This window comes from Leucopleurus acutus (assembly GCF_964270905.1).
Source record: "Leucopleurus acutus genome assembly, chromosome: 16".
Classification (NCBI taxonomy): domain Eukaryota; kingdom Metazoa; phylum Chordata; class Mammalia; order Artiodactyla; family Delphinidae; genus Leucopleurus; species Leucopleurus acutus.
In genome coordinates, this window is record NC_139158.1 from 64,045,827 (window position 1) to 64,060,592 (window position 14,766).

Consider the following 14,766-nt stretch of genomic DNA (forward strand, 5'->3'; position numbering starts at 1 on the left):
GAGCACAGGGTCTAGGCACGCGGGCTTTGGTAGTTGTGGAACACAGGCTCAGTAGCTGTGGCTCGCAGGCTCTAGAGCGCAGGCTCAGTAGTTGTGGCGCACGGGCTTAGTTGCTCCACGGCATGTGGGATCTTCCCAGACCAGGGCTCGAATCCGTGTCCCCTGCATTGGCAGGCAGATTCTTAACCACTGTGCCACCAGGGAAGTCTGAGTCTGGGGTTTTATGATACTAAAATTCTGTATGAACATTTTCTATTCCTCAAATTCTCTGATTGTGAGATTGTGAAATTCTGAGATAATACATTTGACCGCTCCTATGATGCTGTGAGTACAGTGGACTCCTTGGCCCTGTGGCCTCACGAGCCAGCTGGTCAAAGAGAGCCTGACCGCCTTTCAAAGTGGAGGTTATTTTGAGGGCTTTGTGCAGGGCTCATGGCAGCGCATCCCGGGGCAGGAGCACTGGTGTGTCTGCTGAGGCACCACCTGGCCTTGGGTTTCGCTCTGTTCCAGAAGCTGCAGGCCTGTTGGACAGGCTTCAGAGAGTGGCAGGTGGCAGCAAGAGAAGGAGGCAGAGGGAAAGATCTGAGGGAGGAAGATGGCATTTCCCACTTGCCGCTCTGCCCCCAGCTCTTCGTAGGAAGGCGGGGAACGCTGTTTTGGAGGCTTGGGAAGGAGGAAGGTGCTCGCACTTAATCCCAGACCTGATGCGGAGGGTGTTTGCGGGTAGAACTTGTAGACCTTAGTTTTGGCTCCAGCTCTGTGACCTTGGGCAATCGCTGCCTCTCTCTGGGCCTGTTTCCTCCCTGGGGGCCCTTCCAGGTCTAGTTCAGCTTCCTGGAGGTGCCTCCTGGGTCTCTTCCCAGGGACTGTCAGTGAAAGGAAGCTAGATTAGCACTTTAAAATATTATTTTTGAGTGCCTACCTTGGGAAATGTCACACATTATTCACTCCTTCATTCATTCAACAAACATAGTTCCTCTAACCCAAACTTGTGCTAAGCACAGAAAAGAAAAATAAAGAAGAAAAGCCCCAGCTTTTGTTTCTCAAATTGCATTAATTAATAGTTCATTCATTCATTCAACAAAGTCCCAGTCCTGCCTCACTGTTTGCTATAGTTTGCAAGTCACTCGATTTATCTCTGTACCTTTTCCCTCGTCTGTAAAATTGGGATCAATCATTTCTGATTACCTCACAGAGCTGTTTTGAGAATCAAATTTATTTTTTTTTTAAAAAAGTAAGTGAACACTGTGAAAATGATAAACATTTATACCCATGCATGTTATTGTTATTATTTTGTCTTTTGTTATTGATTTCCGAGTGTGCACATTCTAGGTGATATAAAGCATACAAAATGTGTAAGACCTGGTTAAGTCCCTCAAGTCCCTTAATATTTGGTTGAAATAGTCTCTGTCTCCTTTTCTCTCTATTGCCAAAGGCAACTGCTTTCAACAACTGCAAATAAGGCCAGACTGTTTTTCCCCCAGCGATCTCAATCTATAGTTCAGTGAGCTGGTCATTAGGGCAGCACAGAGACATGAAATGCAAGGATGGCCCTTCCAATCAGCCATGATCTTTTAAATCTCCTATCCTGGCCCCTATTTTATATCCCCAATGAAGTTCCAGGCTCACTGTTCCCTAATGCAACTTAACCTGACAACAAACAATTATCAGGATTTACTTAGTTCCAAGCACAGGGCTAGCTTCTAAGGACACGATGAATACAAAACAGTTCCTGTCCTCAAAGAATTTACTATTTACTAGAGACAACAGACTAATAGATTTCAAATCACAATACAGTGTAGTTAAGTGCTGCGGATAATTACACCCCAAGTCCTACAGTTGTTCAGCCACTTTTTTATTTATTTATTTTTGGCTGTGTTGGGTCTTCGTTGCTGCACGCGGGCTTTCTCTAGTTGCGGTGAGCAGAGGCTGCTCTTTATTGTGGTGCGCGGGCTTCTCATTGTGGTGGTTTCTCTTGTTGAGGAGCACGGGCTTCAGTAGTTGTGGCACATGGGCTCAGTTGCTCCGCGGCATGTGGGATCTTCCCAGACTAGGGCTTGAACCCGTGTCCCCTGCGTTGGCAGGCGGACCCTTAACCACTGCGCCACCAGGGAAGTCCTCCTGTTCAGCCACTTTTTGAACACCTGGAGTGAAAGAGACTTTACTGTCTTCCAAGCTATTCCTTTCTACCATGGGAAAGTTCTCATTTATTCATTCAACAAATCATTCTTGAACCCCTTCTGAGTCAGGCACTGTGCTGGCACTGGGGATACAGGCAAGGTTCCTGTCCTTATGGAGTTAGAACCTGGTAAGAGAGACAAAGAATAAACAAAAAGCTAAGATATGATGTAATTTCAGGCAATGATAAAGGATATAAAGAAAAATTAAGCGGGATAAACAGATAGAGGTGGGATGGGGAGGGGGAAATTATTTTAGAGAGGGTGGCAGGGAAGTCCTCTCGGAAAGGGTGACATTTGAGCAGAGACCTTCATGAAGTAAGGGAACAAACCATGTGAAGAAGAAGGGCATGGCAAGCAGAGGACACAGCAAATGCAAAACCCTGAGCTGAATGATCTTAGCATGTTCAAGACACAGCAGGGAGGCCACTGGAGCTGGAGCAGAGTGCCTGTGGGGAAGCAGGGGGTGCCAGTGTCATCACGCATAGGTGGGGGTTAGATCGTGGATCACGCAGGGGCTGTGGGCCAATGTGAGGAGTTTGAGTTTTATTCTAGGTGATTGGGGAGATCATTGGGAGGTTTTAAAGCAGGGAGTGATGTGATCTAATTTCATTTACAGAGCATTTCCGCGTGCATTCCCTCCTTGGAGGCTCCCCACAAGCTAAGACCAGCGAGAACTAGAATTCTCACGTTGCCGATGAGGAAACTGAGGCTCACATTGACTCAGTCGCTTGCCCGGGCTCCTATGATTAGTGACGGAGCTGGAACTAGCAAGCCCGTGTCTTCTGACTCCCAGTCTCTCATGCAGCAGCGCTTCTTCATATGCAGTTAGGAGTGAATGAAGTGATGAATCGAGCAGTCGATCGTGTTCCTTTCGGGGACCCCATCAGAGCCAGGGGCCCAGAGTCTGGGTTGAGTGTGCATGTTGCCATTCAGCCTGGGACCGGGGAGCTGCAGTGCCTTCCTAGAGTGTCCAGGGACCACAGTGTTGGTGTGTGTGTGTGTGTGTGTCCTCTCTCTGCCCAGGTGGATGAAGAAACCCCGATGTGGCGTCCCTGATCACCCGCACTTGAGCCGCAGGCGGAGAAACAAGCGCTATGCCCTGACAGGACAGAAGTGGCGGCAGAAGCACATCACCTACAGGTGCCTCAACTCCCTCTCCTCCTCCTCGGCTTTGGCTCCACCCTCACTCTGATTTTTCCCGGCCTGAGTTTCTGAGGCTCACACTGTAGGTGGGTCTGTGATCAGGGCCAGGCTCTGAGACCCCATGACTTTGTTCTCCTTGTCGCGTCCAGAGGATGCTACGTCTCCAGCTTCTGGTTTCTTTGGTCCTTTAGGGGCTCATGAGTTATGCTCTGTTCAGATTCCTAGAGTTTTTAGTTACGGGAAGTGGGGTATGTTCGGTAACTTTCACCTGGGATAAAGAACCATGGCTGAAGCCATCCTCCCCACCGCTGCTTGCCAAACCCCACTCCCTCTTATCTGGATCCCTTCCCCACTTAGCCTGATTGATGGACTTCAGCCGAGATTCCCAGCAGAGTTCCAGTTGTTTCTTAAGGAGCATAAAGAGCTGGGAACTGAATTGCAACAGTTGTCATCCCTTGACTGTCTGGGCAAAGCAGGATCATACTCCAAGTCAGCCCAGTGACCAAGGGCAGGGATGAAGGAACCCATCACAGCAGACGCAGACCTCAGGATTCAGAGGGGGTGGGGTCGGGGCCAGGCATAGGGCTGGCTCAGCTGGGCCCTGTTTGGCACCTCTCAAGTCTCTGATTCCATCTCAGGTGGATCCCTGGGATCAGGAGTATGATCTGAGACAAAGACCCTTTGGGTTGAGCTAAGGACTCTCCTGCTCACAAGCTGTAGAGACCAGAACAGGATGTTTTCAGAAATCTGACGAGAGGAGGAAACTTAAGAAGAATCTGGGTTAGTAACTGCATAGACTTAGTCTCCTCAAGCGTAGAGTTAGAAGTGGCTTCTAACCCAATTCTAACCTGAACTTCTACCACGCAACCTCTCTGGGCTTCAGTTTCCTTGCCTGTAGAATGGGTGAATAGTCTTTGCCCCAGGTGTTCTTGGGGCAGAGCAGCCAGAAGTAGTGATGCTCCATCGTGGAGAACCATGCAATATGGATACAGTAACCTTACATAGTTAAACCTGTAACTGATTTAATCACATGCCACCCTATGCCAGCTTCTGTGTAGACAAAGAGTAGTAGTTGGTGCCAAAGATTTTTTTACAGGATATTTGACTTAAACTCTCCACTGTTTAAGGGGGTTTTAAAAAAATATTTATTTATTTAATTTATTTATTTGGTTGTGCTGGGTCTTAGCTGCAGCTCGCGGGCTCCTTAGTTGCGGCAGGCGGACTCCTTAGTTGTGGCATGTGAACTCTTAGTTGCGACATGTGAGATCTAGTTCCCTGACCAAGGATCAAACCCGGGCACCCTGCATTGGAAGCATGGAGTCTTAACCACTGCACCACCAGGAACGTCCCTGTTTAAGTGTTTTTATAAATTTTATAAATGTACATTTTTATGTATTGGGAGAAAAACTTAAAATTTAGGAAATGCCATGCACAACTTAATCTTTTTTCTACAAATTCAACACAAGCTTTTTCAGAGATCAAATATAAAAACACTAAGTAAAAAGGCAGGGGTGGGGACCCAGAGCCCTGCCCACCCAACCTCTTCATCAACCCCTGAGGTACCTCAGCAGAATTCTAGGCCCACATGGCCTCTGGTGTTCCTTTTAGCTCTGCTGGTCTCTGATTCTTGGTCTGTTCCTCCCTATCAATCCTCCCCTCTCTCACCAGCATTCACAACTACACCCCAAAGGTGGGTGAGTTAGACACGCGGAAAGCTATTCGCCAGGCTTTCGATGTGTGGCAGAAGGTGACCCCGCTGACCTTTGAAGAGGTGCCCTACCATGAAATCAAAAGTGACCGGAAGGAGGCCGACATCATGATCTTCTTTGCTTCTGGCTTCCATGGAGACAGCTCCCCGTTTGATGGCGAAGGGGGATTCCTGGCTCATGCCTACTTCCCTGGCCCAGGGATTGGTGGAGACACTCACTTTGATTCAGACGAGCCATGGACGTTAGGAAATGCCAACCATGATGGTAAGGTTATGAGGGGACAGGGGGTTACTTGGCTGTCAGGGAAAGAAGCCCTGAGGAAGAGCTTGGAGGATACCACAGTTGAGTTTCCTGGTTTCTAGAGCTTCTTGTCCAAGAACTAAGACCCTAAGAGGGTGGAAACTGTGGTCTCTGATAATATTCAACAGTTGATCCATCAGGGCCAGGGCCAGGGAGATGGGTCAGATCACTTAGTAAATGGTCTAATTGGACTGAGTTAGGAGGAAAGTCTAGGCCATGAATAAGACGGTAAAGTAATGGATCAGAGGCTGGAGGAAAAGGTTAAAAGGCTTAAAGCTGAAAGTGATAGGCTCTGGCCTGACTGATGAGGGCTTCAAAGGCCATGCTGTGGGAAAACATGACAGACTCTCTCCCTTATGTCAACCTCACAAGTGAATAATAGGCCCCGTAGTTACTCTAGCATCCTGTCTGCAGTAATCGTAACAATACTCCTCAGGTTGCAAGAGTTCTTCATCAGTACTTACTTGCAAGGCAACTGCTTAGTAAGTAGGCAACTGCACATCATTATGCCCTTTTTTAAGATGAAGAGTTGGAGGCTCAGATGGCATAGCTGGTAGGCAGCAGTGCCAGGGCTCAGACTGTAGTTCAACCACTGGCCATGTGATGAGGGGCGCATCATTCACCCTCAGTCTCCTCATCTGTCAGATGAGGGGCTGGATTCGGTGACTTCTAAAGTCCCTTCCGACTCTAATGGAACATTATGCACGTGTTTGAACATTTAAAAAAGACACAGTCTCTGCCCTCTGGAAGTCCAGAGTCGAGTCGGGGAGACAGATGTATACATAAGTCACCCTGTCGCAAGGCAGACTGTACTGAAGGACGCAGCAGAAGTACCAAGAAAATGCAGTAGGACGTGGAGGAAAGAGGGACAGAGGATTCGATTCAATTCTATTTTAGATTATAATAGATTAGAATTAGTATGTTAATATTCTAAGGCCCATGTCAAGTGTTTTCCACATACTGTATAATATGTATATGTTATTATCATCCCCATTTTACAGATAGGTAAACTGAGGTGTAGAGAAACAGTAAGTAACCTACTAAGGTCCCACAGTTGGTGAATGGGGAAATACGTTTTCAAACCCGGACATGATGATTCCAGAGCCCATACTCTTTGCTACCATGCTGTTTCCATGGCTCTCCAACTGCAGGGCACATCAGAATCACCTAGAAACCTTTTTTAAGAATTCAGATTCCAGGCTCCAAGCCCCTAACCTCTTGCTATTCTGATTCTCTGGTTCTGGGTTCAGGCCTGGGGATCTGCACATGGTCTCATAAATACCCCAAGTGCTTCTGAGGCAGGTGTCCATTACCTTGAGAAACACTGTCTTAATCCCCAGAGTTTCCCTGACTTGCCTGATCGTAAGAATCAACCAGGTTCTTGTTATAAACATGGATTCCCAGGCCCTTCCCCTGGAAATTCCAATTCTTAAGCTTAGGCAAGTTGGGGAAACACTAGGCCTTCTTTTTCCTTGGAGATGCTTCAGGCTGAGAGCAGCCTTTAAAGGCCCATTTCCTCTGAGGCTGTGTCTGCTGTCTGTAGGTGGGGACTGCCTCCTTAAAAGCATTTCATATCATTGCATGGATCAGGGATCACGACTCTTGTCCTGTCTGTCAAAGGGTGGTTCGGGAGGTGATGTGGCCAAGGCTCAGCCTAGGCAAAGTTATGAAACTGCTCCATTTCTCTTTGTCCCCCACCCTCTTCTTTGGGCTTCTTTCCTATCTAGCTCCATTTCCTCAGCCCAGGAATCCTCTCCCTTATGTCTTGGATGTCTTTCCTGGTTTTCTGAACACCTATTCTTTATCTTGTTCTTATTCTTGGATCAGTGTCAACCAATGGTTGTCTGTGCTAACTGATAAAGTGTGACGAGAGGAGAACTAACATTTTTGAACCACTGTTATGTGCCAGGCACTGTTAGCTGATAACAGTCATAGCCCTGATAGAGATACATGAATTATTAAGGGCATTCCTCCTCTACCCTGCCTTTCCCAGCCCTGGGTGTGCACTTCCCACAACTGCTCCTTGCTGGTGGAGACCTTGGACCAGTCTCAAAATCCTGAGAACTTCTGGTGGTGTGTGTGGGAAGGAGCTGGGACCCGTGGATGGGCTCCATCCCAGCACCCTCTCATCTGTCCCACCCTATCCTGACGAATGACCAAGAATTCGGATAGAAATTCCAAGATAGCTAATGTCTTCTTTGGACAAGAGTCAGGACTTTAGAAAAAAAAAAAAGAAAAAGAAAAAAAAGAGTCAGAACTTTGCTCTGGAAAACCAAGCAGAACTATCCAGTTGCAGCTCATAACCCCAGCAATAGACTGCTAGGAACCGGAAGGCAGCCATTGCCATAGGACGGCCTTTGGAAGGAGAGGAAAGGAACCAAGATTGATTGAGCACCTATATGTTATCTCGTTTAATTTCCACATAAACTCAGCGAGGGCGTGAGCGCAGCCTCCCGGGAATTTTTTGTTTATTAGCTTTCTTCTCTATTCTAAATTTCCATTACAGAAAATTTTAAACTTACCAAGTAGGGAGAATGAGAATGTGAACGCCCCCAGGCACCCATCACCCTGCTTCAGCAGTTATCAACATTACGTCAGTGCTGTTTCATCTACCCTCCCCGACCCCCTTTGTTTTTTGGTGATGTATTTTAAGGAAAATCTCAGGTCTCACCTCTAAATAGTCTATTACATACCTCTAACAGATTATCTTTAACACAACCACAGAATCATGACCAACCTGACAAAATTAGCAATAATTTCTTAAAATCCAATACCCAGTGTTCATTTTCCCAAATTACCTCAAAAATGTCTTTAACGGTTGTTTGCTTGCAACAGGATCCAGAGAGCATCCACACATCATTCGTCTCTTAAGGCCCTTTTCATTTACAGCAGTCACCTTGCTTCTCTTTTCTCCCTATATCTGTTGAAGAAATTAGTTATCTATTTTATATATAGCAGTGTGTATATGTCGATCCCAATCTTCCAATTTATCCCTCGCCCCTTCTTACCGCATGGTAACCATAAGTTTATTTTCTACATCTATAACTATGTCTGTTTTGTAGATAAGTTCATTTGTACCCTTTTTTTTAGATTCCACATATAAGCAATATCATATGATATTTGTCTTTCTCTGTCTGACTTACGTTCACTTTTACCATGTCTCTCTTCTGCATGTAGCCTGAGTAGATCTACAGGCCTGACTGGATTGACTTTTTTGGCGAGGATGCTTCCCAGGTGGTGCTGGTCCCCCCTGTTGCATCACGTTAGGAAGCACGTGTGACACAGGCCGTCCCCCTCTTAGCGACGTGAAGTTTGAGCAGTTGCTTCAGGTGTGTCAGCCTGACCCAACCACTATAAAATTCCCTCGGGGGACTTTATTTTCAAAAGGTTGCCTAAGCCCTAACTGCAAACTCCTGAATCAGAATCCCCTCCACCTGTGTGTTGAAAAGGCTCTCCTGGAGAACCACTAGAATGTAAAGGGGATTCTGATTCTCCACTTCTTTGGAGTCTGTGCGAAGGGCGATCTGGCCCACCACACCTTTAAGCTGATTTCGGGGAGTCTCCCAGGCACCCTGTGTCCTCATCCGTTTCCAGTGGGTCAAGCAGTGAAGTCAGCAGAATTCACTAAGCTCTGCTGGGGAGGGAGCCCAGCCCTGGGGAAGGTGACAAGACGGGAAGCGTCATGGGGACCAGCCCTTCACAGGGGACGGTCCTTCCGCAGTTACTACAGTGGTTCCTCCCCACCCTGGGAGCTAGACTGGGCAGGGTGGTGAGGAAAGGAAAGTTCTGAGTGGTTGAGACGTTCACACGGTAAGCGGCAGAAGAACAGAGAAGAAAGCCAACAAACAAAAATTCCCGGGAGGCTGCATCACGCCCTCGCTGAGTTTATGTGGAAATTAAACGAGATAATGTACAGGTGCTCAATCAATCTTGGTTCCTTTGCTGTCCTTCCAAAAACCATCCTAGGGCAATGGCTGCGTCCCAGTTCCTAGCAATCTATTGCTGGGGTTATGAACTGCGTCTGGATAGTTCATGCTTGGTTTTCCAGAGCAAAGTCCTGACTCTCATCCAAAGAAGACACTACTTGTGTCAAACCCGGGACTCTGAATTTTTAACAATCACCCCAGTTGGTTCTGCTGCAGATGGTCCAAAGACAACACCTGGAAAAAATACTGAACATTTGGCACTGTTCCATCCTGGCTTGTCCAGCACAGAGCTTTCCCTCAAGGAGCTCATAGTCCTGGAGCAGAAGACAGTGTGTGCTCTTGGCTATGATGTAGGGTGGAAAGTGGTCAGGGCCATAAAGATGATACAGATACACTGCTGGGAAAGTGTATAGGAGGAAGCAGTCATTGCTGGTTAGGGAAATCAAGGAAGGCTCCCTGGAGGATGTGGCATTCAGCTGAACTTTGAAGGAGTAAGGTTATTCCAGGTAGAGGGGACAGCATTGGCAAAAGAATAGAGGCAAAAGGAAATGTTGTAACCTTTGGGAGGGTTTCAGGAGTCAATGAGATGGGACTCACCAAAGATGGAGGTCCCAAGAGAAGGAAATGAAACAGAGACAAGATACACTGGAGTAGCCAAGTAGACTGTTGGGTGCTTGCTAGGAAGCCCAAGGACTTGAGCTCCCAGCTCAAGGGAACTCTCCCTGTTGAGGATGCTGGTCCTTCATACATAGTTTAACGTGAACTTGCTAATTAACCGTGATAGTTCTGTGCCTGGAGGTGGTGTGAGTGCTTTCTGTACCTTGCCTCATTAATCTTCATCCCATTCTTATGACGAAGGTACCATTAATCCCTTTATTTTACAGAGGAAGAGATTTAAAATGTCACACTGCTAGGACATGGCAGAGCCGGGAGTCACGGCAGTCAGACCCCCAGGGACTACACTTCTGACCACTCTGCTTCTCTGCCTTTCATCCTCTTGGGTGGTGAAGCCCTTACCAGCCTCCTGCCCATTAAGCATGTGGGTCTTCTCCATCCCTCTGCTTTTCCTGGAGTTCTCCTGCCCCTCCACACTCTCCTTCCATCTCCCCAGGGCAGCCCCCACTTAACAGGTCTCTTGGGTTTCTGTGCAGTAGGATGCCAGCTCCCCAGCTCTCCTCTGCCTTTTGGTCCCTGGAACAAACCCACAGACCCCTTTCCTTCAAGGGCTTACTCCTGTTCTCTGCAGAGACCCAGCACAGAGGCTTACAGAGTAACAGACACAGGCTGAGGACAAAGGTTTAGAGACTAGTCAGGCGCTCAGAGCCCTGCTCCCTGGTTCTCAGCTGAAATCCCTCCGGATGCTCCCTGAGGAAGAGCCTAGTCAGGAGACAGAGGCCCAAACAGCTTGTCCCGGGTCACAGAACGGGCCAGGAGCAGAGCCAGGACCGGACCCCAGGAAGCAGGGCTGCCTTCCATTGGCGCGAGCAGCCGCCTTTGTTTGGGATGGAGCTCAGAGATGAGCTCACCCTTCCCCGCTGCCAGAGGGGCCAGGACCTGAGGAAGGAACTGAGGGAGGCCTGGCCTCCTCATGCCAGCCTGCCCTGCCCCAGCAGAAGGCCAGCCCCAGGCTCTTGGCCAAACTTCCCCTGATCTTGCCCATCCACCCTTCGCTCAAGGTACTGGTGGTGTCCGCGGAGCGGCCGGCATGCATGTGTGTGTGACTGAGTCGGCCCCATAGGGCTATTCTCTCTTCCCAAGACCTTAGCCAGGAAGGCCAGACACAATCCCCAGGTTCATCTGACCCTCGTGGGGCCCTCAGCCGGGCTGGGGTACGGCAGCTTGGCCAGTGCCACTGGGGCCAGAGTGAACACTAGGACCCTGACCACCTCCTGGGCTCTTGGCAGCCTCCCCTGCACTTCAAGGCGGCAGGACTGGACTGTGACATGCATTAGCGCTGGGCAACAGAGGCAGGGCTCAAGGGACATTCAAATGCCACAGGTCAAGGCAAGCAGGAGTCTATAACTGGACGTAACATGAGTCAGGACTGTTGATTCGACGGCCTGCTCAACTCCCTGCCCCTTGCATTTCTTCCCCAAAGCCAGGGCTGCTTAATCCCCTCGAAGTCAGGCCTTGCCCTGTCCCAGGCCTGACCCAGAAGTTCAGGGGAGTTGGCTTTAAGAGGATCTGGTTGCTGGGACCCCAAGTGCCTCGTGCTTCCTTTCTGGTCAACGGGCTTGTTCCAGGGACCAAGCTCCTGTCTTATGCATGGTGACAACAGCTGCCATGCAGCATCATGCCCTTTACACATCTTATCCTATCCGGTCCTCACACAACCCTCTGAAGTAGGTACGACCTCCGCATTGTACAAATAAGGAAATTGGGGCTCAGAGGGTAGACCTTCTGACCGATTTCACAAAGCTCACTGGGGTAGAGCTGGAAATGAACGAGACCTGTCCTATTCAGGGGCCCAGGCTCACGACCACTCTGCTGTGTTGCTGCCTCAGCTTCACCCCCGGGATCCGGTGTCCCACTTTCAGTACCTGGACCTTTCGTTTTCACTCGCATTTGAATCCCTGCGTTGATCTTGGCCATAGCTCAGTCCTTTCAGGACCGAGAGCTGCTGCACGACCAAGGCTCCGCCTGCCCCCGGGTCTCTGAAGATGACCGCCAGCCTGCCGCCCCCAGGACTCCCCTCTGCCCGTCACACCCCCTCTGCCTTAGCTCAAGCTCTTTTCATCTCTCACCGGGACCCTCATACTGGCTTCCAGACCAACCCCACTGATCCCCCTGCCTCTGGTCTCATCACCCCCTAATCCTTCCTCCAACTGCAGCCAGAGTGATTTCATCATGTCACCACCAGCCCCCCCGTCCCCGACACCAACCTGCTTAAACCCCCCACTGGCCAAGAAGCCAATCCAAATTCCTTTGCATGGCATCACAAGCCCTGCGTGCCAGCCTGGCTGACCTCATCTCCCTCTGGCCCTCCCCCCCTGCTTTGTTCCGGAGCCAAGTGGAATGAAACTGCTTGTCCCTGGACGTTGTTCATAGCATTCTCTCAGCCAGCAATGCCACCTCCGCCCCTCTCCCTCTCCTTCCCACTGAATCCATTCTGCTGACCAACTTCTTATCTTTCTAGACTCACCTTAAGCTTCACCTTCATGAAGCTTTCCCTGAACATCTTCCTTCAAGCGTAAATGACTCCTCCTTCCTCGGAATCCTCACTCAACCCTTATAGACAGCTGTAGAACACTAATTTCACTTATTTTGTTTCTCTGTCCCTATCCACCACTATATGGAGAGTTCTGGAAGGTAGGGGTGTGTATGTCCCAGTGTCCGGGACAGGGCCTGGCACAAAGCTTATGCTAGGTGTTTGCTGAAGTAATGGATGGACTGACTGACACCTGAGCGGGTGCCCTGGGCACCTCCCCATCTCCCCCTCCACAGGGAACGACCTCTTCCTGGTGGCCGTGCATGAGCTGGGCCACGCGCTGGGACTGGAGCACTCCAACGACCCCAGCGCCATCATGGCACCCTTCTACCAGTACATGGAGACACACAACTTCAAGCTGCCTCAGGATGATCTCCAGGGCATCCAGAAGATCTACGGTGTGTGGCAGGGGGAGGGGCCACCGTTCCTTCCTTGGGCTGGGCCATGACTGCCTGCCTGTCGGGGCGGAGGGTTGGGGGGCGGCTGGGGACCTGGGCCTCTGACTGCTGTCTGCAAGGCTCCTCCCCCACCCCCCTCCTTCCCTGCACACTTGGGAAACCTAGGGGAGGGTCTGAGCTGCAACTGGGAGGGACAAAAGTGAACAGAGAGCCTCCCACTCCCCCTACTCTACCCGCCTCCCCCCTCCACACACCTCCCTCTCACCTCCTGTGGTTCCCTCTCAAGGGGTCCCACCTCTAGCCAAGAGAGTCACCCATCTGCCCAAGTAATGGGATACAATAGGATAAGTATTATTACCAGAGCTTTTTTCTTAAACAAGAAAAAGACAAACTAGGCTGATATCTTGATAAGATTTGAAGGGCCTGCTACCATGCCACCCCACTCTCTGTTCACACCGGTGTGGGAAGTTCTTGTTCTCGTCAAGTCGGTGGAGATGGGAAGACCAGTTTATTATGGCAAATGCATGTCCACGTGGCACGGCCCCTACAGCCCCCAGGCTGTGGAGTACGGGAGGAGGGCTCTTCTTGGAGGCCCTGAGGACCTCACAGAGGAGGTCGCCCCACCCAAAGCCTGGAGGATGGGCAGGATCTCCACAGGTGAGGCAGCAGAGGACTGGACAGGTAGTGGGGACTAGGAGGTCTTTTGAAAATAAAATGGACGCTATTTGCTGATAGATTAGACACAGGGGCGAGGTTTCTGGCTTTTGTAACTGTGGAGCAATAGATTGACCTCTGTAGCTCAGAGATGTGGGCTGGAATATTGATCTGGGATCTTTGGTGTTCAATACGGTAGCCACTAGCCACATGTGGCTATTTAAATTTATATTAATTAGAATTAATTAAAACTTCAGTTCTTCTGCCGCACTAATAACTAGTCGCTCATTTCAAGTGCTCAATAGCCGCACGTGGCTAGAGGCTCCTGTATTGGACAGTGCAGATATATAGGACATGTATGTCATCACAGAACGTTCTGTGGGACGGCTTGAACGGAGGTCTTTAAAGCCATGAACCTGGAAGAGATCCTTTCGGGTAGTGATTCTCAACTTGGCAGTGCATTGGAATCACCTTGGGATTTCAATTTTAAAAAATACTGGGGCTTCCCTGGTGGCACAGTGGTTGAGAGTCCGCCTGCCGATGCAGGGGACACGGGTTCGTGCCCCGGTCCGGGAGGATCCCACATGCCGCGGAGCGGCTGGGCCCGTGAGTCATGGCCGCTGAGCCTGCGTGTCCGGAGCCTGTGCTCCGCAACGGGAGAGGCCACAACAGTGAGAGGCCCGCGTACCGCAAAAAAAAAAAAAACAAAAAAATATTGATACCCAGCCTTCACCCCCAGAAATTTGGTTTTAATTGGTCTGGGGTGACTTCTGAACATCGTGGGGGGGGGTTTAAAGTTCCCCAGGTGATCCTAATATGCAGCCCAAGTTGAGAAGCACTGACCTAGGACCAAAATAGAGAGAGAAAGACAGAGAGAGAGACAGGGACAGACAGAGAAGGGGAGGGGAGGGGAGAGGAGAGGACCCAGGGGCATGCCGACCTTTAGAGCCGGGTGGATGAGGAAAGGCCGCCAGCAAAGCAGGCTGAGAAGGAACAGTACACGAGGTAGGAGGAAAACCAAGAGAGTGCAGGGTTCTGGAAAAGAGAGAAGAGTGTTTCAAGGAAAGTGTTTGTATGATCTTGCTACTCAAAGCGTGGGCCTCAGACCAGTAACTCTGGCATCACCTGAGAGCTTGAAGAAACACAGAATCTAAGGCCCCACCCCAGACCCTCTGAGTCACAATCTGCATTTTATCAAGATCCCTGATTCATATGGACATCAAAGTTTGGGTCAAGTAATGTTGGATT

General features: G+C 49.7%; 1 protein-coding gene across 1 annotated transcript in view; it reads left to right on the forward strand.

The window, feature by feature from the left end:
* Positions 1-14,766, forward strand: part of MMP24 (matrix metallopeptidase 24) — a gene marked incomplete at both ends in the record, with an annotated part of 43,806 nt that overhangs the window by 22,071 nt on the left and 6,969 nt on the right. The window contains 3 exons of the mRNA XM_082858299.1: positions 3,204-3,320; positions 4,992-5,296; positions 12,703-12,864. Coding sequence (XP_082714425.1) covers positions 3,204-3,320; positions 4,992-5,296; positions 12,703-12,864 — 584 coding nt within the window. The remainder of the gene's footprint in view (positions 1-3,203; positions 3,321-4,991; positions 5,297-12,702; positions 12,865-14,766) is intronic.